The following is a 21,792-nucleotide window of genomic DNA, read 5'->3' as shown; positions in this document are numbered from 1 at the left end:
GGGAAAGAAAGGGAACTTTATTTTCACCGGAAGAAATGCAACAAAAACCAATCAATGTACACAAGCGAATGTACGCTGTTCATGCAAATTATCTGTAAAGGTTGCATTATTGACAGAATGAATAAGCACAGCAAAAAAAACGGTATCAATCTGGAAATTTGTGATGATTTGTAATAAAAGTTTGCTAAAATATATCTCACTCATTCATGATTCACATAAGCTGTCAGTGCCGCATGAAAAAAGAAAGCAATGGCTCCAGAGAGGATCGAACTCACGACCTTCGCGTTATTAGCACGACGCTCTAACCAGCTGAGCTATGGAGCCAGGTCATGAGAGCGGGTTCTGCAGACTAATAACAATACACCAATATACACAGTGTTAAGATAATGTATTTCAGACGGTTTAGGACTTTCCAAATAGTACTAACACGCAAATAAGTATTATATGGCGGTTATGTAATTATGAAACATTTCCTCATTCTAGTCAAGAGATGGTTAAAGTGGCGTAAAAGTGGAACTGATTGGTTGAACCGGTTTCGGGTAGCAGGCTCATATCTCACTATGCACAACGCTGTGGAAAATGCGTTAAAACGTGGCAAAAGATAAGCTCGTCAGCTTTTAAAGCTGCACTAGGGAATCGAAAAACATCATAATCTAACAACTGCAATGGTTTCATGGTTCACACAAAGTAGTGAGATTAATGCAGAAATCAACATCTTGAAACAACGTGATGTGATTCTTCAGGAAGCCATTTTGTATTACTACAATATTTACAACTCAATTAGCACTCAGCCCGGCTAGCTCAGTCGGTAGAGCATGAGACTCTTAATCTCAGGGTCGTGGGTTCGAACCCCACGTTGGGCGCACAAAGTTTTTTGAGTGGTTGTGGGTTGAATAAAATATAGACAGAGAGGGTAGGGGGGAAGTAAAAGAGAGAGGAAGTAAAAGAGGATCGTAGAGTGTTTCGCAGTGTGGCGGGGTACGGTGGTTGGTAGTGGGGCATTCTTTTGAAAAAATCTGACTTATAATAGTCCTATTATTAAGCCAGTTTGTTGCCAACAGGGGTTTACCTGGGGCGATAGATAGATTTGACTGACTGTGACAATTCAGCATCTTTTTTTAGGTTTTCGCATACCAAGCTACCAATTGTTGTGCAGCATCAGATACCACATATGTACATATGTCAAATAATAATGAATGGAATAAATTTATCAACAAAAGGATAACTAATAAAACAACTTGACACCAAAACAGTAAGGCAAACCTATGTAGCAAATGCAAAGGTATATAAATATGTTAAGAAAACAAGCAAAAACGTGAGCAAAATTATAAAAATTGCATCGGCCGGGAATCGAACCCGGGCCGCCCGCGTGGCAGGCGAGCATTCTACCACTGAACCACCGATGCTTGTTATGAATTTGAGAATAGTTACTTTGTTGTTGATTGTTTTGCTAAATTTTAATTTGTTTTATTGTTCAACTGTTCGACTGAAGTAAAACTTCTTTTCTATTCTTTATTTAGTTAAAGTCTTACAATTCGGCGCCGTATTCTTATCCTTTTTTATTTTGCTAACTTTGTACATATTTCTGAAGTTTTAATCAATCAAAGACTTGCAATTCGGTAAGAAATAAAAAAACAGACTGAAAGGTGGTGGCGAAGGGTTCTTTGTTGGTTGTTTATTTTTTAAACAGTTAGAAATTAAGCAATCCTAAACCATAAACCATGTATGAAGTTGTACAACATCTATTTTGTAATTTATCATATTTTATTCCCATACGATGCACGTGAGATGAAAACCCAATAAAAGCCATATGCCAACAGCACCTTCAACACTGTCTAAACTGCATTATCACACTTTGTACCACGAATGGCAATTGCTGGATCCTGTCGCCACAACCTAAAATTGTACTCACTCTCATTCAGACGCGAATAGATCCATACTGGTAGACTGTTTGTCAACACCCACAGCACACCCTCGGAGTCACTCGTCAAATCAGTCGGATAGATCAGTTCCCGATTGTCTAGATGCACTACCGCGTGATTGTCCGCGCCGAAGAACTGATTTGTGTTCCAGCATCCGATAGAGTTTCGGTTTACCTCGGCATAGAACAGGACACCGGTGCCAGGATCGTAGTGATGCATGGTAGACTGCGTATTAGGACCTCGTTCACCCAACGCCTCAAACAGACCATCATAGTATCCAGACTGTGCGATTCGCTTGTTCTGCAACACACTTGTAAACGTCCCGAACTCGGTCGTACTAACCATCGGATGGTAGTAGACCAGCTTCGATCCTGCTACCGTATCGTTCTGTCCGATCGCGATCGAAAACACACCATCATCCCACTGGAACCTCTGTCCGGCCACATTGAAAGTGGCCCGCTTCGGATCGTACGCAAACGATGTATGATTAAACGACCACATATCATTTTCCCGCAAACTGTACACGTGGATGGCGTTTGCAACAAGATCCGGGATATACGCGTATGCTTCACCGCAATTCGTTGACTCCACGTCCACGGTAATGCTAGCCATACCGACCCCTTCCCGAACGATTGATTCCGGAATCGTGTACCGTTGCACAAGCTGATCGCGCCTCAAATCGACGATCCAGATCTGGGGACGTTGAATCTGCTGCCGATTGTCCGGATATTCCAGCATGCCCGTATCGACAAACCATAGCCGTTCACAGGCATCCACCTTTGTGCGGTACACCGAAACTAGCCGTCTCAAGTCTGGTGCATATTGTGGCTGAAAGTATGCGTTGTTTAATTGCAATGATTTGTGTTTTGAGATCTCTGAAGCCACCAACCTGCAGCTCATTGATCGGATAGGTAGGATATGCTTTCAAGGATGGACTTCGATCACCGGGCGATATCTTTGTCAAATCGATCACGTTAAGTGTTGCTGGAACGCCCGGTCTTCGGCGTGGTATGGTAATGAACAAACGGTTTTTGTGATGCGTTGCACCCATTGGAATGTTACCGTAAGCCTGGAACGTTTCATTCTCTACATCTCCTTGAGCTCGAGGAAACAGTATCGGAATGTTGCCTAGAAGCGGAAAGAATCACAACGCTATACTTCTGCGAACTGACTTGCGATGCGTTGAGTCGAGACCTGCCTTTACTTAGATCGGGAAGGTCACTGTAAGACATCTGTTTCCATTCGAATACTTTCTCAAACTCGGTACCATTTCCACCAAACACGAGCAACGCACACAAAATGGCGACAACAGGAAGACGTACGACATCCATACCGCTTTCTACAGGAAGGATTTGCTTGCTATTAAACTATTATTTCTATAAGTTTGCCAAATAAAATTTATTAATCCAACCGAACACTGCGAAACTTATTACCGTGAAAGTCAACAGTCTGCTCAGCACTGGGAAGTCTATCACAAACGATCGCTAGATCGTTAATCACTGACCCGAACACATCATCAAACCGATCCAGCCCCCCCACAACCAATACAGTGTAGTACTTAAGTGTTTACTAGAGCGCTTTACACAGTGCGCTTATGCACCGGGTGCACAGATTGTTCCTGCGATTGCCTTAGACGGTTTCTGACGCCAGATGCGGAAATTATAGTCATCAGCGTTGAGCGTTGCGTACAGCCATCTTGGCAGTCCGTTTGTCATGACCCACAGGTCACCATCACTGTCGAGCTGTCGTGGAACGGAAGTATTGGTTTGCTTAGTTTTGCTAAGGAGTTCCTGATCAGTGTGTACTTACGGTCATATCGGATGGGTAGATAAAGTTTTTATTGTCCAAGTGTACGATGCCATGATTTTCGGGTTCGAAGCTTTGGGCAGAATTCCAGCAACCGATCGAGTTACGGTTGACTTCCGCGTAAAATAGCACACCTGTCTGCGGGTCGTACTGGTGAATGGTGCATTGCGTTTTGATGCCACGTTCACCGACGTGCTGGAAAGATGGAAAGAACAATAAAAAAAAGGAATGAGGCCGAATGTCATCGCATAAAGGGAAAAAATATGATCAAGAACGTACCGTAAACAAATGATCGTACCCTCCGACGTTGGCAAGCGTTTCATTCTGCAGGACACGCGAACTGGTCCGATACTCGGATGTGCTAGCCATTGCGTGGAAGTACACCGTCCGTCCTTCCTGTTCCGATTTTTCTGCTCCAACCGCTAACGAGAAGATACCATCGTTCCAGCGGAACCGTACCCCAGCCACACTGAACCCGGTCATGCGCGGATCGAACGAGAGGAACTCGTGCTGAAACTTCCACATCCGATTCTCCCGGAATCCGTACACGTACAGCCGGTAGAACGCAAGGTCGGGTATGTAAGCGTACGCACCGTCACAATCGTCGCTCGAGGAATCGATCGTAACGCTCGCCATGCCGTGACCTTCAGCTACGATCGATTCCGGTATTTCGAACTGTCGCACTTTGCGATCCTGCAGCAAATCAATGATCCACAGTGATGGTCGCTGTACTTGCTTGCGGTGGCCGGGATATTCGAGAAATCCCGTATCGACGAACCACATACGATCGCAACGATCCACACGGGTGCGATAAACCGAGATAAGCTTTTTGGGATCCGGCAGGTAAGGACTCTGCATTCAAACGAGATGATAGCAAAATATACGCGAGAAGTTTTGAAGTAGTTTAAACAAACAGAAGAGCCACACAACTAGCTCCCAAAAAAACAACTACAATTATAGGTTCTAGCAAAAAGCAACAACAAAAAAATGACGGAAGTGATCGTGGAGCCAGTGACTTGCGCAAACGAATGCATTAATTCAAGAGTGTTCTTTAGTGCGTAACAAGGCCTCACAATGTCATCCATTTTTCATTGCGATTGTTGTTCTTACCCTTAACTCATTCGTCAACAACGTTGGGTACGCCACCAATTTGGGCGATTTCTCACCATCCGGCACCTGATCCAAGACGATCACGTTTAGCGTGGATGGAATGCCGGTACGACGTCTCGGCACGGTTATAAACACTCGGCCCTTGTGATGCGTCACACCCATCGGTAGATTGTGGTACGGTGCGAAACTTTCATTCAGGGCCACCATTTCCGGCACATCATCCGGCACGTCCGGGAAGAAAACTCCATCTGCAGTGTTGGTAATGGAAAATCGTGAATACAAAACAACACCATGCACCGGAACCACCAGCCCTATTCTCTAGGATCAAAGAAGCGAACTACCTTCGTTCGAGCCGGTATTATTAAAGTCAAGCAGCTTCCAACGAAACACTTCTTCAAACTCATCCGCTTCCGCTACCGAACCGAACAAAGTCACCGTTACGAGCAGTGTGACGCACAACAGCGCGGACGTGCCTTTCTCACACATCTTGTCTCAGATGCAGCACGGTACGTTCTGGCACGCAGGACAGCCTATATTCTGTGGGCACGGTTTTCGTTTGCACTGAACCGGTTTCGCGTCCCCGACATTATTGATTTAACATTCTTTTCCTTCTTCTGTCAGGTTCTGCGGTTGGCGCGGGGTAGATTGCAAATAAAAATAATGTATTAAACGCCACCACTACAGTTCCACACGAAAAAGCGGTACAAGGGGTAGATTTTAAGCGATGGTTGTGAGGGGGGAAAAAGTCGAACACAACCAAGACGTCGTTTATTTGATGCTCTTACATTCGTGGCGAACCCCTGGTGGGTCCTCTAGCTAGAGTGGTGGTAGTGAAACCGTTTTGGAACCTCGTTCACGGTCGTCGACCGGGACGACTTGGGCCGTGCCCCCAGCCACCGTATGGACCACCGCCCGGTCCGTGCTTGTCCTTGAACTCGTAGAACGTTACGCGATCATTGTTGTACTCGTCACCGAACCGCTGTCCGGAATGCACGTTCGGCGGATTGGCCGGATCACAAACGGTACCCTTGATGATTTGCTTAATATTGGCACGCCACACGAAGAAGTTAAACTCGTCCAAATTCAGCTGGGCATAGAGTAGCTTAATGATCGAGTTCGTCATGAACCATACGTAACCGTTTTGATCGATCTGCAAACACCAAACAAAGTATAAAAAATTTCGTCCACCAATATCGCTTACCCCACCGCGAGATACTCACCGACAGATCATTGGGATAAACAATGTCGCGATCGTTCTTGTACACAATCGCCATGTTTTGTGGTGCGAACGGTTTGTTCGAGTCCCAGCACAGGATCGCGTTCTGCTGGATCAGGGCGAAAAAGATTACACCCGTTTCGCGATCGAACGCGTGTATGCTTGACTGGGACTTGCTGCCGCGGTACCCGAGCAGCTTAAAGTCCGTCCCGTGCCAGGACCGCTGGGAAGCCGTCTCGTTGCGCAGCACTTCCGTCGACACGGTAAACTCGGAGTTGCTGGACAGTGCGTGGAAATAGGCTGTGCGGAACTTGGTGACCGGATCCGGATTGCCGAGCGCGATCGAGAAGATACCATCGTCCCAGGCAAAGTTAATGCCCTGGATGTTGTAGTCACCCTCGACCGGGTTCAGGAAGAAGTAGTTGTGCAGGAAGCGCCACGCACGTCGGTTCGCATAGTCGTACACTACCATGCGGTAGGTTTGCAGGTCGGAAATGTAAACGAACACCTTCTCGCAGTCGGTCGGATCAACGTCGAGCGTGATGGACGTTAAACCGTACCCGGTTTCGACTGCTTCCTTGGGTATTTCGAAACGATGGATTGGCTGGTTGGTGGTAAGATCGATCGACCATACGGAGGGCCTTTGTACGATGGTAAAATTACCTGCAACAGGAAAATGGGGATGTGAATTGATGTACTATTGTGTAATGCTTCATGTAATGTATGCAGAATAGTGAGACTTCAACCTAAGCTTGATTAATGTTTGCCATTTGTGATGCTACCTTTTGTGAGAGCGATTATTTGCATACTAATCCAGCCTCATGAGGGTCTAAGGGGACTAAGAAGACTATAGATTTTATTGAACATTTTACACCCGAATGTCCTTCAGCTTCTACCGCATCAGCCGGAGTTACTCATCCCACTTTGACAAACAAATCTCAAGGGAAAGAATTGTCTCCGCCAAAAATGGTAACCATGCAAGGACATCCCAAACTTTCCAGACTGCTAGTCAGTATGCTCGCCCAAACCTTGACCAGATTTGGTTTGTTTTCCGAAACGACAGCACGATACGCTGGGAAACAGTCATCGGAAATCACACATCTCGAACCTGTTCGATTCGGAAACCGGTCCCCCGACGTGATAAAGTGTGTAACCGGTTTCACCCACCAAACCACATACGATGGTCATGTTTTGCGGGAAATAACGCACGATTCGGCAGAAAAGAACGTTAAGAAAGCCAATCTTAGTGCAACAACACAGATGGGACCAGATCCCAATCTTAGTGCAATAACAACAGGAAAAAAATGTTACTCTCCGTTTTACGTCCATTTTAGGTTTGAGGCGTGGTTGTCTACGTACGGTGCGTTGATTATTGTGACCTTTCGGGAGAGGCTAGTTCAACGTTTTGAACCTAAACAACGTGATAACGTGAATGCCGGCAAAGGCAAATTAGGGCAAATTTCCCACCTATTGCTCTATATATGTATTGCTTCGTACGGATTATGTTGAAACTTACCGGGGATTTCCATCATGCCCGTATCGACAAACCACAACCGATCACAGCGATCGACACGTGGACGGTAAACCGTTACGATACGATTCTCGTCCGGTTGCAGATCCGCCTACGGAAGCATGGAAGAAAGAAAGCAATTGTTTAGTGCATCACAAACACAAAATAGGAACAACAATGTGCGCCCCACCTACCCGTAGTTCGTTGAGTGCAAAGTTAGGATACGGCTTCAGGACAACGTTCGTGTTGGGGAACGGTGGTGCAATGTCGACCACGTTTAGCGTCGACGGGATACCCCAGCGACGGCGTGCTACGGCCACAAACACCCGGTTCTTGTGATGGACGGCACCCATCGGAATGTTTCCGATCGGTATGTAACCATTTTCACGCTGCAACACTTCCGCTGGCACATCGTACTCCACCTTCTGCCATTTTAATACCTCGTCTACCTGGCCGTTGGCGAGGGCCACAACGGTGACCAGCAGGAGCAGAAACGCGTGTGCCATTTGTGAACACACGACAAACAGACACTGGTTACCGGAATTGTTCTCACTTGATCCCCGACTGCTGACTACTATCACTAGCCCGACTTTCGCGCTGTGACCGATCGGCGACGATCACACTTCACAAATGATGCTGCGCGTCTTGGTAGACGAATAAATAGAGTTCGTGTGTGAAGATTTTTTTTTTGTTGTTGCTGTGACTTTAATCTCATGAATCTTCGCTTAAGCTGGACCGGTTCCTACCGTTTGTTCTTCCCCCTCTTTCATTTTTATTATCTCGAGTCGGTTCCTTCACTCTTTTGGTCTTTGCCTAGCTACGTTTGTTGTTAAGGTGACATGGGTCGCATCCGTTTGTGGAGAATCTTTCTTCGTTTGTTTAATTTCTAAACGGTTTTTTTGTTTGTGCGTTCTTTACCTGCCAGACAGGTAGGCCGATTTTGCGACGTTGCTGGTCAACAACCTGTTGCTGATGTTATTCTTGCTAAGAAAATGTTATACGCACCTGATGCCTACCAAAAGCTGAAGAGTTCTGGAGTGCTTGAACTTTCACCTTTCTTACTAATGCATTAGCATACTGTAAATTCAAACACCGAATTGCTCGTGGAATTCAGGCTCCATAAGACGGATTTTCCGAATATTTCATTCAGTCCAAATCTGAAATGGTCTTTCAGAAAACGGAACGGTGATAAGAACTTCTTGGTGTGTCGTTCTAAAGAGGCAGAGTTGAGATTTGCAAAGAGCGCATTACATCGTGTAATGGCTTTGTAGACACGTGGTCGTGGTCTGTCGGTTCGTTACAAACAAGGGATGAAACGAATGTTCTTTCAACAATCCTAATGTCCGTAGTTTTTTGAATGGGCATGAGAATAATTGATTAGATTTTAAATTTACAAAATCAAATTAATTTCCCAATTTCAAATGTGCTCACGCTCGCATTTTCTTCTCTCTTCCGTATTCGTTGAAATTTTTCATTGATGTTATTAGAAATATTTCACTCTTCATGTTTGACAAAAGGGATCCACCTTGCATATATTTGCTTTGGTATTTGACAGCCCTCTTTGACAGCTCTTAGTCGTGTTTGTTGATGCTTTGGTCGCACTCTGCGGATTGTTTTGCTCCACCATGGATGTAAGTGAAAATTGTACAAGCCTTTAGCTTTCGTGTGTGTTTTGTTGAAAAAACCAAAACCCTTCTTTATTTTTCTTCTCTTCCTGCTCTTCAGCTTCAAAGTACCGATCGAGAGAAAGGCGAAAAGGTGAAGATAGTCAATCAGGTAAAGCATATACCGAAAGATGCCCAAGTTGTGATGTCGATCCTGAAAGAGCTCGGTGCTACCGATTACGAGCCACGGGTCATTAACCAGCTGCTGGAATTTACCTACCGTATGTACTCACCGCGTATTAGCACGTAAACTACCGCACACAGAAACATCTAACTACAACACTGTTGTTGCACTGTTTTTAAGGATACGTAACATGCATTCTGGACGATGCGAAAATATACGCCAATCATGCACGGAAAAAGGTGATCGAGCTGGATGATGTGAAGCTGGCCACACAAATGATTTTGGATAAAGCATTTACAAGGCCTCCGCCGCGGGATGTTTTGCTCGAGATAGCGCGTGTGCGCAATGCTACACCGCTGCCACTAATTAAAACCCATTGTGGTTTGCGTCTGCCGCCAGATCGTTACTGCCTGTCCGCGTGTAACTACAAGCTTCGTGCCGCACAGCAACCCAAGCGCATGAACAAATCCGCACTCGATGGGCGATCATCTCTCAAGTCGGCCAAAGCAGCGGCCGGCGGAGCAGACGGTGGAGGCGTTAAGCGGCCATCCGTGCAGTCCACCCCGAAGACGCAGGTAGTTAGCATTCCGAAACCGGTGTTTAAGTTTAGCACGGCACCGAAAACAACACCGACGACGACAACGAAAGCAGCCAAAACGGCGGTCACATCAGTTGGGTTGGGTGGAAGCAACGGTTCGTCCGCCGGTACCGCCGCAGGTGTTGCTGGTGCAGTGGAAATTAAAATGGAAACGGACGACCAGTTCGGAGAGGTGAACAACGGCAACAAACGCAAGCGGGAAGAAGATGACTTTGAAATAGTGGAATAATTTAATAGTCTTTTACAATAAACACTCGTCTATGTGTGTGTGACTGAAATTGCATTAACTGAGCAATCAGAAACAAAGCCCATTCATCCAAGAAATATGAGATATTTAAGCTTAATCGATCGATTTTATTAACATAAGTCTCCTCACTGGTCCTTGAGAGCCTGAATTGTGACGCAGCCTAAATCCATTATCTGAATATATTCCGAACCTCCGCCGTGTAGTCGGAAGCAGCATTCCTGCAATTGTAAAACAACGAATAAAAAAAAAGAATTACACAAAACATAAAAATACAGTTACTTACACCAAGTTTTTCGCAGATTAGAGCCTTTTGCTTCTCCGTCAGTCCGTCGTTGTACACAATGTACTCGGTTAGCTGCTCAAACAGTTGCCCCACGCTGTACGCATCGTATGCAAGGTTTTGAACGTATTCTTCTAGCTTGCTATAGTTCGAGCTTTTGCAAACCGATATAAATTCCTCCAGGTAGCGTTCCGGTACCACACCCGACATTTCCAGTATGTCCTGCCTTTCGATGCGTGCCTGAGTGCCTTTCAACCGGTGGCACGATTGTAGGGTGGTAATGGCTCGTCGCAAATCACCACCGGAAATATTAACGATGTCCCTGTAAACGTCTTCATCGACCTGAACACCTTCCTGCTCGCAGATGTAGCGCAATCGCTCAATAATTTTCTCCTCTCCCAACGGTTTGAAACGAAATTTGGTACAGCGCGATGTGATTGGCTCGATAATCCGTGACACGTAGTTACAAACCAAACAGAACCGCGTGGTTTTCGTTTCCTTTTCCATCGTTCGACGCAGAGCGGCCTGAGCAGCGTGTGTCATCGCATCCGCCTCGTCCAGAATAACGATCTTGAACGGTGGACAGGGCTTGCCGTCCGTTCTGGTTCCGCTAGCCGTCAGCTGTGCGAACGTTTTCACTTTGTTTCGAATCACCGCTATGCCACGATCGTCCGACGCGTTCAGCTCGAGAATGCGTTCTTTAAACATATCGCCAAACAGTTGCCTGGCCGCGGCAAGAATTGTACTCGTTTTGCCAGTACCGGGCGGTCCGTACAGTAGCAAATTCGGTAGATCCGTGGTTGAGAGACTTTCGCGTAGGACGGCAACCACTTCCGCTTGTTCAACCACATCATCGACACTTTTGGGACGGCTGCAATAAGGAGGTGCGCATACGGTAAACTGCAATCTACCGTCCAATTAACCGTACTTACTATTTCTCTACCCATGGTACGCTATGTTTCGTTCGCTTGGTGGAAGTGCTTCCGCCTTCACCACCTGCACCGGTGGAAGAACTTTCTCCAGTTGTACGGCCAGTTTTTAAAAATGCCTGCATGCTTTTGCTGAGTGTTGCGGGCAGGATAAAAATACTAAATTCTGCTCAATAACATACACACCAAAACAAAATCGTGAAACAAACGAGAACTGCTGGAAATGCCGCTCAGCGTAAAGAATTTGCGCGGTTATTTGTTGACATGTCAGTGCCGGTCTGCGAACATTTGCTAGGTTCTTTAGAGGATGTTGAAAGGTTCTTCGAGAAAAATAAATGCACAGTGGAATGCCACGTGATTTTTGAAAACGTAATTCAAACCGTTGGAAGGAAATAAAATTTTAAACAGTAAAATACTCTACAAGATATAAAATGAAAAACTAAATGTTTTCACGATTAAAAAAACTCGATTGTTACTAATTATTTCCTAGTAAAGAGTTTTGAAACTATTTTTATTCCTCCAAAACTATGTACAAATTCCAAAAAGCAATTAACGATTTATTTGTTTCATTCAGCTTTAAATGACTAGTTTATTTAACAAATATATAAAACGAGCATACAGTACAAGTGTAAGCCTTAATCGGTAGAGTCGGCTTTCACCGTTTAACATTCGTAGCCAATACGCACGCATTTCGCTAATCCTTACACTTCCAACCAATCTCTACGCCTTTATATCACTGTAAATATTCTTCAACAATCGTTTTCCTCAGCTAACTACACACTTTTAAATGGGTTTGCTCAATCGTTTCCTTACTTCAATCACTTAGAAACGCTAGTGAAGAAGCACTATCGCTGTACAATGGTGGTTGGCAGATAGCTATAAACCCAGATTGATAATAAACAGGAAGAACGCTGTATGAGTGTATGAAGAATACTTCCGAAAAATACAACAGTGCTTTTTTTTGTTATGGCACACACCCCGTAAAGTAAATGGGTGGGCTTCTAGTGAAAATAATTCCAGATGTTTCGCATCTGTTAATACAATTTTTAGCACAGGATTTACCGCTACACTATTAGAACCAATACTGCAGAAAAAAATTCAACAACGTGTATCTGTCAGGGCTAGTATGTCGGGTAATGGATGTTGTTGAGGTCAAGTGCACTTAAAATTTTCTTCACCTAATAACAACAGTCAACTAAAGTTCACTTCGAACTCGTGGTTTTAGCGTAGTGTTTTACATGAGTACAATTCCTATAAAATGTCGTCCCTAACCTGATTGTACCGTCTCGCCAGCCCATAAGATCGATCTATCAATTTCGCTAACCACCCTAACGCTTAACCTATAGTATCGTACAGATCCGTGGCCCCGCATGCGGTTTCTTCTCGACAGCTCGCACCGCCTCGTCGAACACTTCCGCAAGGTTAAGCTTCCGTTTTGCGGAACACTCCACCATGGCGTAGGCTTTGATTTTGTGCTTCAACTTCTTGCCCTCGGCCGTGGTGACGAACTTTTCCGACCCGGGAACTCGCAGATCGCTCTTGGTGCCTGCCACAACGACAGCCGAACAGGTGTAGGTAGGCAGATAGGTTTGTAGAATTGAGAAGGGCGGTAACCGAGGTTCCCCAACGTTATCGCGGCCCAGTTTTATTTTGTAGGAAAAGAAAAGCAAAAATACGAATGAGTATAGGGCTGTTGTACATACACCAGTAAGAACGCTGGTCACACTTACCGACAAGCACGATTGGAACGGAGGGTGCAAAATGTCTTATCTCTGGGTACCATTTGGACAGCACGTTATCGAAAGATGTGCGGTTAGATATGGAGTAGCAGATGAGAAAACAATCGGTCTGGAAATAGTTTACAAAAGAAAGAAACAGAGGACATGAAGAGTTTTTTTATTTACAGTTGGACAGAGCAAAACTGTGCCAACAGTCTTCTTTAGAACCAACCCATACTTACATTCGGATAGCTGAGTGGTCGCAATCGCTCGTAATCTTCCTGGCCGGCCGTATCCCACAGGGTAAGCGCGTAATCGGCACCGTCCACAACAATATTGCACGCATGGTTATCGAAAACGGTCGGGACGTACTCGCTGGGAAATTCGTTCTGCGTGTAGGTGATCAGCATACAGGTCTTCCCGACCATGCCGTCCCCGACGGTCGTCACTTTCAGTGGTCTCATACCACCGCCGCCACCATTACTGCTTCCCGTGATCGTCATCCCTGTTTTGGCCGTTTTCAACTACCCGTCAACTACCTGATCAGTCTGGGAGTGTCGAGTTCTGTCGAGAGAAGAAGCAATGAAATAACACATTAAGCGTTTAAACAGACCACCATCAGACACGTGATCAGCTCGGAAAGGGCTGCCCCTAAACCAAGACGGCTGCTAGGACTACCTCCTTTCCCTGTCTCGGGCACACTACGATCAGCCCCGAAGCATGAAACTTGGCGCAGTTTATCGAGCGAGTGAGAAAGTTTTCATTTTCCTGCCAAATGCAGTTCGACCGCACACGGTGGGCGACGTATTAAACGTGGCCCAGCGCCCCGGTTGGTTTCACAAAGTGTGATCTTGAAAATCGTTTAGTGTTCCTCATGGTAGCAACGGGCGCGTAACGTGAGAGAAAATGGCTATCAGAAAGCAAGTGCTGCATTTGTTTACACAAGACGATACAAAGGTGCGAAACAAACTTCCAACAGTGGCGAATAGGCCACGATACGGATGATGACGCTAGAGGACCAATTAGTACATAACGGACGGGGTAGGCAAACAGCCTTAAGAAGAAGCAAAAAAAAACAACACCGATTGGCAAAGAAATCGGAAGGAAATGAGACGTATCGGTATATCTTTTATCGAAACCGCGAATAGCTTTATCTCTCGGTTACGTGGGAGATGGTTGTTGCTAGCGGTGTAACAAATTAATAGCAACCTGCCCAAAGGAAAGCGACAGATGATGGGAAAGTGCTGCTGGCTGTATTGGTTTTAATAGGCGAAAGAGAAAAAATATTGAGCAATTTCCAACAAAGTGTAAAAATATATGTTTGAACGTAACGGTTTACATTTCAATTTTATTTAATTGTTTGATCGTTCATTATCATCCTGTATGCTGTATGTATTAAAATCACATGTTTTCGTGCAAATCGTGCCAGCATTGTTGTCAAAGATCAGGACCAACGACGACGTTATTTCACGCAAATAGACCACAATTTCACCACATTCATTCGCCAAGGAAAAGTATTTCTGTAAAGAAAAACTGGCCGAAGCTTCTTTAAGATTTCACTGCTCGGCAGAATTTTCTGCATATATCTTGTGTCCTCTGGAGACAGCAATCCTGTGCGATTTTTGTGATGCAGTTCACTTCAAATTCAACGATTTTTTATTACAAAAATTTGCTTCTTCTTCCACATATAGCGGTGTGGCTCGAATTATCAACATTTTGGCATGTGAATGGAGGATCTATTTCTCTCTCAAAGTGAGACCTGCAATAAGGCTTTTTTAAACATTTTTCTTTCCTTAAGATGGTGCATTCGAACTATTCACACTAAATGAGTGAAAAATAAAGGTTTCTCATGTAATTTTTTGTATAACTGCCGGTGAGAATTGACTTCAACAGACTCAAAAACCGAACCTAAACCTAAAGAACCTAACTTTTATTTCGTTTTTCTTGTACAATAATTGTACAATGATTGAAGGAGAATCGTTACGTAAATGTCTAAGATATTGACAAAAGGTATGGTGGTAGTATTTGTATTTCACACAGTGTAATGTTCATTTGTAATATAGCAAAGCGTAGTAAATTTAATGTAGGGTTGCCAAACAACATTATCCATAACTGGTTCCATCTGTTGAATTCCCGCAAGCGACACACCTTTTACGAGTCGTTCGGCTTAGAGCTACTGCTAGGGATTACTCCCAAAAGGATTCTCGATCCGGTTATTAGCATCAGTAGCGTCCATGGTATAACTCAATAATATTTAGCTTAATTAAATTATGTTGTATCCGAATTCAAAGAGAATATTTTTGCATATGGTTGGTAGAAATTGCGTCGTCATAGAAAACACACTCCTTTGTGTATATTTAACTAAATTTCACCCTCACCGAATCATGATGCATTCATCCAGTTACTATTTTTGTTCTTATTAAAACCACTTGGAAAATGAAACACTTGAAACCTGGTGCAAAGTTAAATCTGGCATTCTCTGGACGGGTGGAAAATTCAACAGAATTTCGATCGGCTTGAGTGAAAACCTGATGAGAGATGTAAGATACTTCGCTCCATGCATCAGGTGGTTTGGTAAGATTAAACTTTTGCATCGAACAAACACTTTTAGTTTAATTGAAGACGGTGATGGAATGCGTGTGTGTCTGTGTGTGAAAATTGAAACATAAATTCACACTCCGTGGCATTACAAGCCGTCGGTGTCATATTGCATTTTCCAAGCATTGCATGACGCAAATAACCAGTAATATGCTCAGGACGTCTCCGTGTGAATCAGCACATGCTGTGCAGCTCTTGGTGTTACCATGTCACCAATGTGTAGATGGGAAGAATTTTTCATATGCAATACAGTTAGACATGTTTTTTTTTTATGTTCAACCAATCCTCAACGCTTGCAAGAATTCGCACTCGTTTGTGTTAACCAGCGCAAAATGCTAGACCAGGGATCGGCAAAGTCTGCTTCGCGGGAAAATATTTGAAGCATCAACACCAACATATCTGTTTGTGTTTTTCGAACTATATTTTTAAGACACTTGTAACGAACTGAATTATTCAAATCATCAACAGGCTTGTTTGTGCTTAAAATACAAATTTTGAAAACGTAGTTGAAGTAGTAGCGTCAATGGTAAACTTCGAGAACGGATCTCGAGCATTAAACCAGTGCGAATTTTGAAGATTTTTGGGAACATTTGAAGCCGAGCATACCGATAAACTGTTTTATAATAATGCTGAATTATGATTTAATTATTTATTTATTTACATTCTAGTATTACGTCTTACCGGCGTATTGTATCCGTATTATGACTTCATAATGGAAAAATTCTATAAACATCTTCAAATTCAAAAACGTGCGATTTACTAAAGAGAAGCGTAGGACATAAACGTTTATAACCGATATCGTATGTTGCAAGGTTCAACAATGTTAGTTTATGAAATGTATTCCTTAGACGAATCATGCAGGCAAAAATTGGCATTCAAATGATTGTAACTAAATAATGAAATATGCTTCAAAAATCAAGTACTTGAACTTAATAGATTCTTGCAAATACTTTCCGGAAACAGATTAAAATGAAACATGTGGAACCACAATTCAGGTCATGTCTAACAGACAATGGAAACCGTGACTACATACTTTCAGGATTGAAATAAATATTGCTTTTATTAAATACTACGTACAGAGGATGAATTAAAATCATAATAACATGATAATTTTGATAAATTGCTTCTGCTATTATTTACTCTTATTGTCTGGACGTTTTTTGTGATAAGTGTGCCGACCCCTGCGCTAGACCGTACATCCTGGAGTGTGCCAGGAACATATGTCATATGAGGCGGATGTAGTGGCATGACACTATTCAATATAAGAAAGAAAAGAAAAACTTTAAAAAAGGCTATACTTTAAGCTCACTTTAATTTGTGTTACTTTCTTAACAACTCATAGCTCGCGATAATTCTCCCGTCCAGCGTTACTTCGCACACAGTTTTCGTACGTGTTCATATCTGTTACGGGTATTACTCATCTCAGGTGTAAAGTGAGCAAAAATTAATGATGTCCATCGTCTGGCCCCATGTTATAGCTCACTTTATGGAGGTTACGCCGTCAGTTTAATTATTCAACGAACCGGGACATAACCATTAGCTACAAAACGGACGCCCAATGCCTAAGAATATCCCTGAAGGTACGTAGCTTCTCGCAATTTGGCTGCGTCATTCAATATCTTGGAGTGTGTGAAACATGCAAAGGAAATGATTTTGTCAGGATGAAGGAAATTGGTGTTCAAAAATGGAAATTTATTTTTTTCCACAACCGTTTTGACACCAAGACTACAAGACCATGTTCTAAAAAGAGCAATTACTTCACCATGAGTTATATTCCCCAAAATATACTCGTCTTCTTCATAGCGAGGAAAGAACTTAGCTGGCAAAGGCTGAACAGACCTGGAGCCCTTAGGCATGGGCATAATATTGCATAAAGTGTGTTTGTGTGCTTGAGCGCACGGCTTCACACCAACTCGCACAAAGTGTCGGTGTCTTATCAGTGTATCGTCACATACTGCGCACATATGATGTGGGGCTGGTGCAACAGCAAAGCCAACCAGCACCACGATAGGCCAATCTTCCGACCCATCGGCACATGATATTTGCACACAGTACAGTTGACTCCACGTTCCTTCGCCGTGTCTTCATTTTCTTGCCGCGAAATATACTTCTCTAAGCCATTTGTTTGTGAAGCTTTTTTCATCCCCCAACTGCTCGGGGAGGTTTCTTCCTTTTTTTTTTTTTTGTTGTTGCTCCGCGTCCCGTTTAGCGTGTGTGGTTTAGGTGGCATTAGGGAAACAGCTTCTGGTGCAAAAAAGGAAATCGAGCCATCTTTCTAGCACAGCTCACGATGACGGTGCCTTCTGTTTATCGTAAAGACGTTTATTTGCATCCCGATACGAAGCACGTTGACACGAAACAGCAACGTCTTCGGCATTTCTCTCCTGCACGCGTGGTCCATGCTGTTAATTGAGGTAAATTAATTTTATCAACCTCTAACACGCACACACACACACACCAACGCTTCGGCTGACACGTTTACTGAAGGGAAGACAAATGCACCCGTTACGACCGAGCTGGTCGGTTGGTGGAAGTAAGCTTGTAGCGGTCTCGGCCACCGAAAATACACATGGTCTGCTCACCCCGAAGCGGAGGGTGGTATGTTTGAGGGCATGAGGCCAAAAGATTAATGGATGTAAATTGAGACGAACTCCAGAGCGGGAGTGACCTCGCATATCGGTCACCAGCCGCATCTTCCACGAGGCTTTCCCTTTCTTTCTTGATGTGGAAAAAAGGCAGACGCAATTGGGCGAACCGAATTCTTGCTGTACGCACGGATGAGTTTGCATCAAGGTGCGTAACGTTTAATTCGGGTCAGTGTTACTTCCGATGTAGGGAAGTGAAAGAAGATAGAGCGAGCGAGTGAGAGAGGGCTAAAATCGGAAGCAACACTAGAACGGAAAGTGTTTTAACACCCACCCGTAAAGCGTGGTAGTCTTTGGGGTTTATTAAATTTGTACATACACAAACACCTGTGCCAGCTTCCTTTTTTTCCCAGTGTTAAACGACCATGGACCATACCGTACGGTACGGGGAACATAAATACATACATACATGCGAGAGCAGCCCAAAATTGAATCCAAAATCTCGAAGTACATAAAGTGCCGGGACCGTGAGGTGAGCTTCGGTGCTTTGGATGAATATTTTACCAAGAAGCGTACATACACACACACACACACGCCAGTATCCGAATTGGAAAAGTAGCAACATAATTGAACTACATGGTCCCGTACGGTCCCGGTTCATGTTGCCATGCCATGTTTTGACGATCCAATTAAAGCACCAGCAACGGCCGGTGAGCTTGACGGGCAATAAAACTTTTGCCCAGAAGGACGATGAAATGTTCTATGTGTGATTGGCGAAAAGGAGTGTTTAGCTAAACATTTTAAGCGTAATGGAAAGCAGAATAGCTTTCCCAGTTTATTTACATATGTGAGCGATCCTGCCGAAAAGTCCAAAATGGTCGAATCTGTTTCGGAGAACGCTGTACTAACGTATGCATGAAAAACAGCGACTTTTGTTTTGGGAATCAGATAGGCGATAAAGGTGGTTTTCAGTTAGTTAAATGGTCGCCTTTTGCTCTCAATTTATCCGTGGCTTTGGCCAACAAATTATTTAGATATTCTTCTTCTTGGCTTAACGATCGTCTAGGTCAGGCCGGACATCGAATGGCTTAACAAACTTGCCGATACCACGTAGTTGGATAGTCAGTCCTCGCTACGAGGAGACGGTCTAGATGAGATTTGAACCACGATCCTGTCGTTTGAAGACCTGTGCCGATGTTGCCTCTACCACGGGGCAGCCCAGAGGGAAGAGAAGAAGCTGTAAAGCTCGAAGCAGTAGTAATTGCTCATCAGAAACTGTCGCTTTACTTCCAACATTTTCAAATGAATTTCGAATTTATGTTCGGGATTTGATTTCCTGTCCTGTCGTGTGAAGACGGGCGCCGATGTCGCCTAACGGGCCGCCCATATTAGATATAGAAATCTTGAAATTTATCCAAATGTCCAAAAGTTTCCTTCTTTTAAGCGCTCGCGTCCAAGCAGACGAAGACACCACTTCGCCATCCTTTGTGATCCTTTTTAATGCAATTTTCGGGCAGGCTCCTTGCAATATAATTCTAAAGCAAGGAAGTTTAAACCATTAGCTAACGCACTGTCTAGCAAATAACCCAATTCTTCCTCTACCTGACGGGAGGTTTATTTAAAACCCGAGTTCCAGAATTGGCATCGAAGCGAACCGCGTTGCAGTTGTGTGCCATTATCGCACCAGGGTATTACTCAGCCCCCGAACGGGGAACCTTTCGCGATGCGTCAGAAATCAAACACATTCACCTCGATGCGGGCAACATAGAAGAACGCAGAGCAAGGTGTTTGGACGCAAACCTAAGACTGGTCACGGTGCGTGATGAGTCACCACGCACCATTACTGTTACCTCCCGACCCAGCTGGAAGAATCCCCAAAACCCATATACTTAAAGTAGATGAGAAGGGTTTGTAGCTATTGTAGGGTACGATCAGATGTCGCAGAAATAATGAAGGCTCTCTCTCTCTCTCTGTTCTAGCGTATCTTTACAAAACTTATCTATTTGTGAAGATTGTACAGAGTACAAAACCCTTCCATGGCGGACCTGAAACGACCTGTAGCTGTGTGTGAGTGATTTCACTTCCGGCGTTCCAGCAGCGTCAAAGCGGAAATGCCCGATTACCCAAACCGGATCGACACTCTCGGAAAGTTTGACACTGGCGGGAAGGGTTTGTTCCATCGTGGAATTATTATTATTATATCCAAACTACTTGTTTTCACTTGTGGCAAACGAACACGTGTCACACTGTTGTTGAGCTATTGTTGTGAAGAACTTTAAAATACCCGGTTTTGGACGGGCCTCCTCCGAATGACATGACTGATCGTTCGAGTTGGGTGTGGTGTGGTGTGGACCGTTGGGATTCTTATTGACTTCCCGTATATGGTAAAGTAATTATTTACATGTTACTCCTAACACTCCTGTCTCGTACTTTAGATACATTTGTGGAAACATTGGCATTGTACTACCGTTTCAAATGTTATTCCTACACATTCTTTGGCCTCGGAATGGTTTTCACGGTCGTTACTTCTTCCATCGTTTCAATTCATTGTCAATCGTTCATCATTTTCGTCATGTTGGTGTGTGTGTGGGCAAATTGTGCCGTTTGTATTTCATTATTTGGCTTCGTCGCACATTTCTGTACGCTTGAATGAAAAGTTCTTTTTGGTTGCGTAGAATGACGACCGCTCTACCGACAACGTGCGGCTGTTGTTCCTTTTTCGCGTCAACTCCGTAAGGTCCGTCACACAACAGTCACAGGTTCACCTGCGAGCCGGTGTCACTTCTGTAAGTGGATACACATTAAATAAACCGCGAAAAGTAAAAATTCGCGTGCCATTCCTCATAAATCCTAGAAAAAAATGACCTCTTAGCCGTAATGGAAAGCACTCGTCATTTGGGGATGTTGAGGTGGTGGATAGCGAGATCATTCAAACATTGTTTATTTCCCCAAGCGGTTTAACGACCCAGTAAATCATCATTATTGCCAAAGCGGTGGTCTACAAACGGTTTGGAATTTCTTTGCGACTTTTGATGACGAACAACTGCTTTCAAACGTCAACTCAGGAAAATCAATTTGCGGGAATAAAATGAATGACTCCCATTATGAAGCATAATTGGAAGTGGAAGAGAAAAGAGAGCGTTCGAAAATCCATTAACTCTATACGTATACTGTAGGGTACATTAATTGAAGTTGGTGCTTTGTTAATTATAATTTGTAGAGCTTTTTTTGTGAGCATGTAACTTGGAACCTTCAGATTGGAACCACTGAGATTTTATGCCTCCTTTTATGTGGATTTCATAAACAGAACTTCAATAGAAAAGATTTTGCCTGGATAGCGGGCTACAGGATAGAGGTGTTACATCCATAGAATATCCCTGAGGCCAGGGAGGAAAGAACTCTACGAATAATATTGAAAAATATTTCCCAAAAAAATTCGGTTCCATTACCCAACATCAAACATTTCCATTCTCAACAGGTGTTAA

At 43.9% G+C, this 21,792-nt stretch overlaps 6 protein-coding genes and 3 non-coding genes across 9 annotated transcripts in view; 2 read left to right on the top strand and 7 right to left on the bottom strand.

The window, feature by feature from the left end:
* Positions 1 to 250: 250 nt before the first annotated feature.
* On the bottom strand, positions 251 to 324 carry Trnai-aau (transfer RNA isoleucine (anticodon AAU)). The gene has a single exon. It is a non-coding gene; the product is annotated as a tRNA-Ile (tRNA).
* A 466-nt stretch (positions 325 to 790) lies between these two features.
* Positions 791 to 863, top strand: Trnak-cuu (transfer RNA lysine (anticodon CUU)). The gene has a single exon. It is a non-coding gene; the product is annotated as a tRNA-Lys (tRNA).
* A 472-nt stretch (positions 864 to 1,335) lies between these two features.
* Positions 1,336 to 1,406, bottom strand: Trnag-gcc (transfer RNA glycine (anticodon GCC)). Its single transcript has one exon. It is a non-coding gene; the product is annotated as a tRNA-Gly (tRNA).
* A 423-nt stretch (positions 1,407 to 1,829) lies between these two features.
* Positions 1,830 to 3,253, bottom strand: LOC126559826 (L-dopachrome tautomerase yellow-f2-like). Its single transcript, XM_050215999.1, has 3 exons — positions 3,121 to 3,253; positions 2,812 to 3,050; positions 1,830 to 2,750 (listed from the first exon to the last, which is right to left on the bottom strand). The coding sequence occupies exons 1-3, from the start codon at positions 3,251 to 3,253 to the stop codon at positions 1,836 to 1,838; spliced, it is 1,287 nt and encodes a 428-aa protein (XP_050071956.1). The 3' UTR covers positions 1,830 to 1,835.
* A 261-nt stretch (positions 3,254 to 3,514) lies between these two features.
* Positions 3,515 to 5,359, bottom strand: LOC126558062 (L-dopachrome tautomerase yellow-f2-like). Its single transcript, XM_050213999.1, has 5 exons — positions 5,180 to 5,359; positions 4,839 to 5,086; positions 4,008 to 4,580; positions 3,732 to 3,923; positions 3,515 to 3,664 (listed from the first exon to the last, which is right to left on the bottom strand). The coding sequence occupies exons 1-5, from the start codon at positions 5,322 to 5,324 to the stop codon at positions 3,515 to 3,517; spliced, it is 1,308 nt and encodes a 435-aa protein (XP_050069956.1). The 5' UTR covers positions 5,325 to 5,359.
* Positions 5,360 to 5,667: 308 nt separating this feature from the next.
* Positions 5,668 to 8,070, bottom strand: LOC126557958 (L-dopachrome tautomerase yellow-f2-like). The gene is made up of 4 exons (XM_050213886.1): positions 7,759 to 8,070; positions 7,571 to 7,676; positions 6,059 to 6,717; positions 5,668 to 5,988 (listed from the first exon to the last, which is right to left on the bottom strand). The coding sequence occupies exons 1-4, from the start codon at positions 8,068 to 8,070 to the stop codon at positions 5,692 to 5,694; spliced, it is 1,374 nt and encodes a 457-aa protein (XP_050069843.1). The 3' UTR covers positions 5,668 to 5,691.
* A 1,061-nt stretch (positions 8,071 to 9,131) lies between these two features.
* The window catches only part of LOC126558780 (transcription initiation factor TFIID subunit 9), a 406,967-nt gene continuing 394,306 nt past the window's right edge, over positions 9,132 to 21,792 (top strand). Inside the window, exons 1-3 of the mRNA XM_050214847.1 lie at positions 9,132 to 9,195; positions 9,290 to 9,449; positions 9,533 to 10,206. Of these exons, the coding sequence (XP_050070804.1) occupies positions 9,190 to 9,195; positions 9,290 to 9,449; positions 9,533 to 10,179 (813 nt within the window). The 5' untranslated portion in view covers positions 9,132 to 9,189 and the 3' untranslated portion in view covers positions 10,180 to 10,206. The remainder of the gene's footprint in view (positions 9,196 to 9,289; positions 9,450 to 9,532; positions 10,207 to 21,792) is intronic.
* LOC126558403 (replication factor C subunit 4) lies at positions 10,323 to 11,531 on the bottom strand. The gene is made up of 3 exons (XM_050214416.1): positions 11,410 to 11,531; positions 10,481 to 11,348; positions 10,323 to 10,415 (listed from the first exon to the last, which is right to left on the bottom strand). Exons 1-3 carry the CDS (start codon positions 11,529 to 11,531, stop codon positions 10,323 to 10,325), a joined length of 1,083 nt encoding a protein of 360 aa, XP_050070373.1.
* On the bottom strand, positions 12,725 to 13,627 carry LOC126559142 (ras-like GTP-binding protein RhoL). The gene is made up of 3 exons (XM_050215257.1): positions 13,367 to 13,627; positions 13,137 to 13,254; positions 12,725 to 12,952 (listed from the first exon to the last, which is right to left on the bottom strand). The coding sequence occupies exons 1-3, from the start codon at positions 13,625 to 13,627 to the stop codon at positions 12,747 to 12,749; spliced, it is 585 nt and encodes a 194-aa protein (XP_050071214.1). The 3' UTR covers positions 12,725 to 12,746.

This window comes from Anopheles maculipalpis, chromosome 2RL (genome assembly GCF_943734695.1).
Source record: "Anopheles maculipalpis chromosome 2RL, idAnoMacuDA_375_x, whole genome shotgun sequence".
NCBI lineage: Eukaryota > Metazoa > Arthropoda > Insecta > Diptera > Culicidae > Anopheles > Anopheles maculipalpis.
Note: the sequence above shows the minus strand (reverse complement) of the source record. Positions and strands in the feature narration are given on the sequence as shown.

Excerpts from the sequence above, each read along its gene's own strand:
- LOC126559826 (XM_050215999.1), bottom strand. The coding sequence starts at position 3,253 with ATGGATGTCGTACGTCTTCCTGTTGTCGCCATTTTGTGTGCGTTGCTC. Across the intron at positions 3,051-3,120 it reads CCTTCCCGATCTAAGTAAAG|GCAACATTCCGATACTGTTT; the intron begins GCAGGTCTCGAC and ends TTCCGCTTCTAG. Across the intron at positions 2,751-2,811 it reads ATCCGATCAATGAGCTGCAG|CCACAATATGCACCAGACTT; the intron begins GTTGGTGGCTTC and ends GCATACTTTCAG.
- LOC126558062 (XM_050213999.1), bottom strand. The coding sequence starts at position 5,324 with ATGTGTGAGAAAGGCACGTCCGCGCTGTTGTGCGTCACACTGCTCGTA. Across the intron at positions 3,924-4,007 it reads GGTACGATCATTTGTTTACG|CACGTCGGTGAACGTGGCAT; the intron begins GTACGTTCTTGA and ends CCATCTTTCCAG. Across the intron at positions 3,665-3,731 it reads TCTACCCATCCGATATGACC|CTCGACAGTGATGGTGACCT; the intron begins GTAAGTACACAC and ends GTTCCACGACAG.
- LOC126557958 (XM_050213886.1), bottom strand. The coding sequence starts at position 8,070 with ATGGCACACGCGTTTCTGCTCCTGCTGGTCACCGTTGTGGCCCTCGCC. Across the intron at positions 6,718-7,570 it reads GGGCATGATGGAAATCCCCG|GTAATTTTACCATCGTACAA; the intron begins GTAAGTTTCAAC and ends TTCCTGTTGCAG. Across the intron at positions 5,989-6,058 it reads TTTATCCCAATGATCTGTCG|ATCGATCAAAACGGTTACGT; the intron begins GTGAGTATCTCG and ends TGGTGTTTGCAG.
- LOC126558403 (XM_050214416.1), bottom strand. The coding sequence starts at position 11,531 with ATGCAGGCATTTTTAAAAACTGGCCGTACAACTGGAGAAAGTTCTTCC. Across the intron at positions 11,349-11,409 it reads GTACCATGGGTAGAGAAATA|CCGTCCCAAAAGTGTCGATG; the intron begins GTAAGTACGGTT and ends TCCTTATTGCAG. Across the intron at positions 10,416-10,480 it reads TAATCTGCGAAAAACTTGGT|GAATGCTGCTTCCGACTACA; the intron begins GTAAGTAACTGT and ends TTACAATTGCAG.
- LOC126559142 (XM_050215257.1), bottom strand. The coding sequence starts at position 13,627 with ATGACGATCACGGGAAGCAGTAATGGTGGCGGCGGTGGTATGAGACCA. Across the intron at positions 13,255-13,366 it reads GACCACTCAGCTATCCGAAT|ACCGATTGTTTTCTCATCTG; the intron begins GTAAGTATGGGT and ends AACTATTTCCAG. Across the intron at positions 12,953-13,136 it reads CGTTCCAATCGTGCTTGTCG|GCACCAAGAGCGATCTGCGA; the intron begins GTAAGTGTGACC and ends TCGTTGTGGCAG.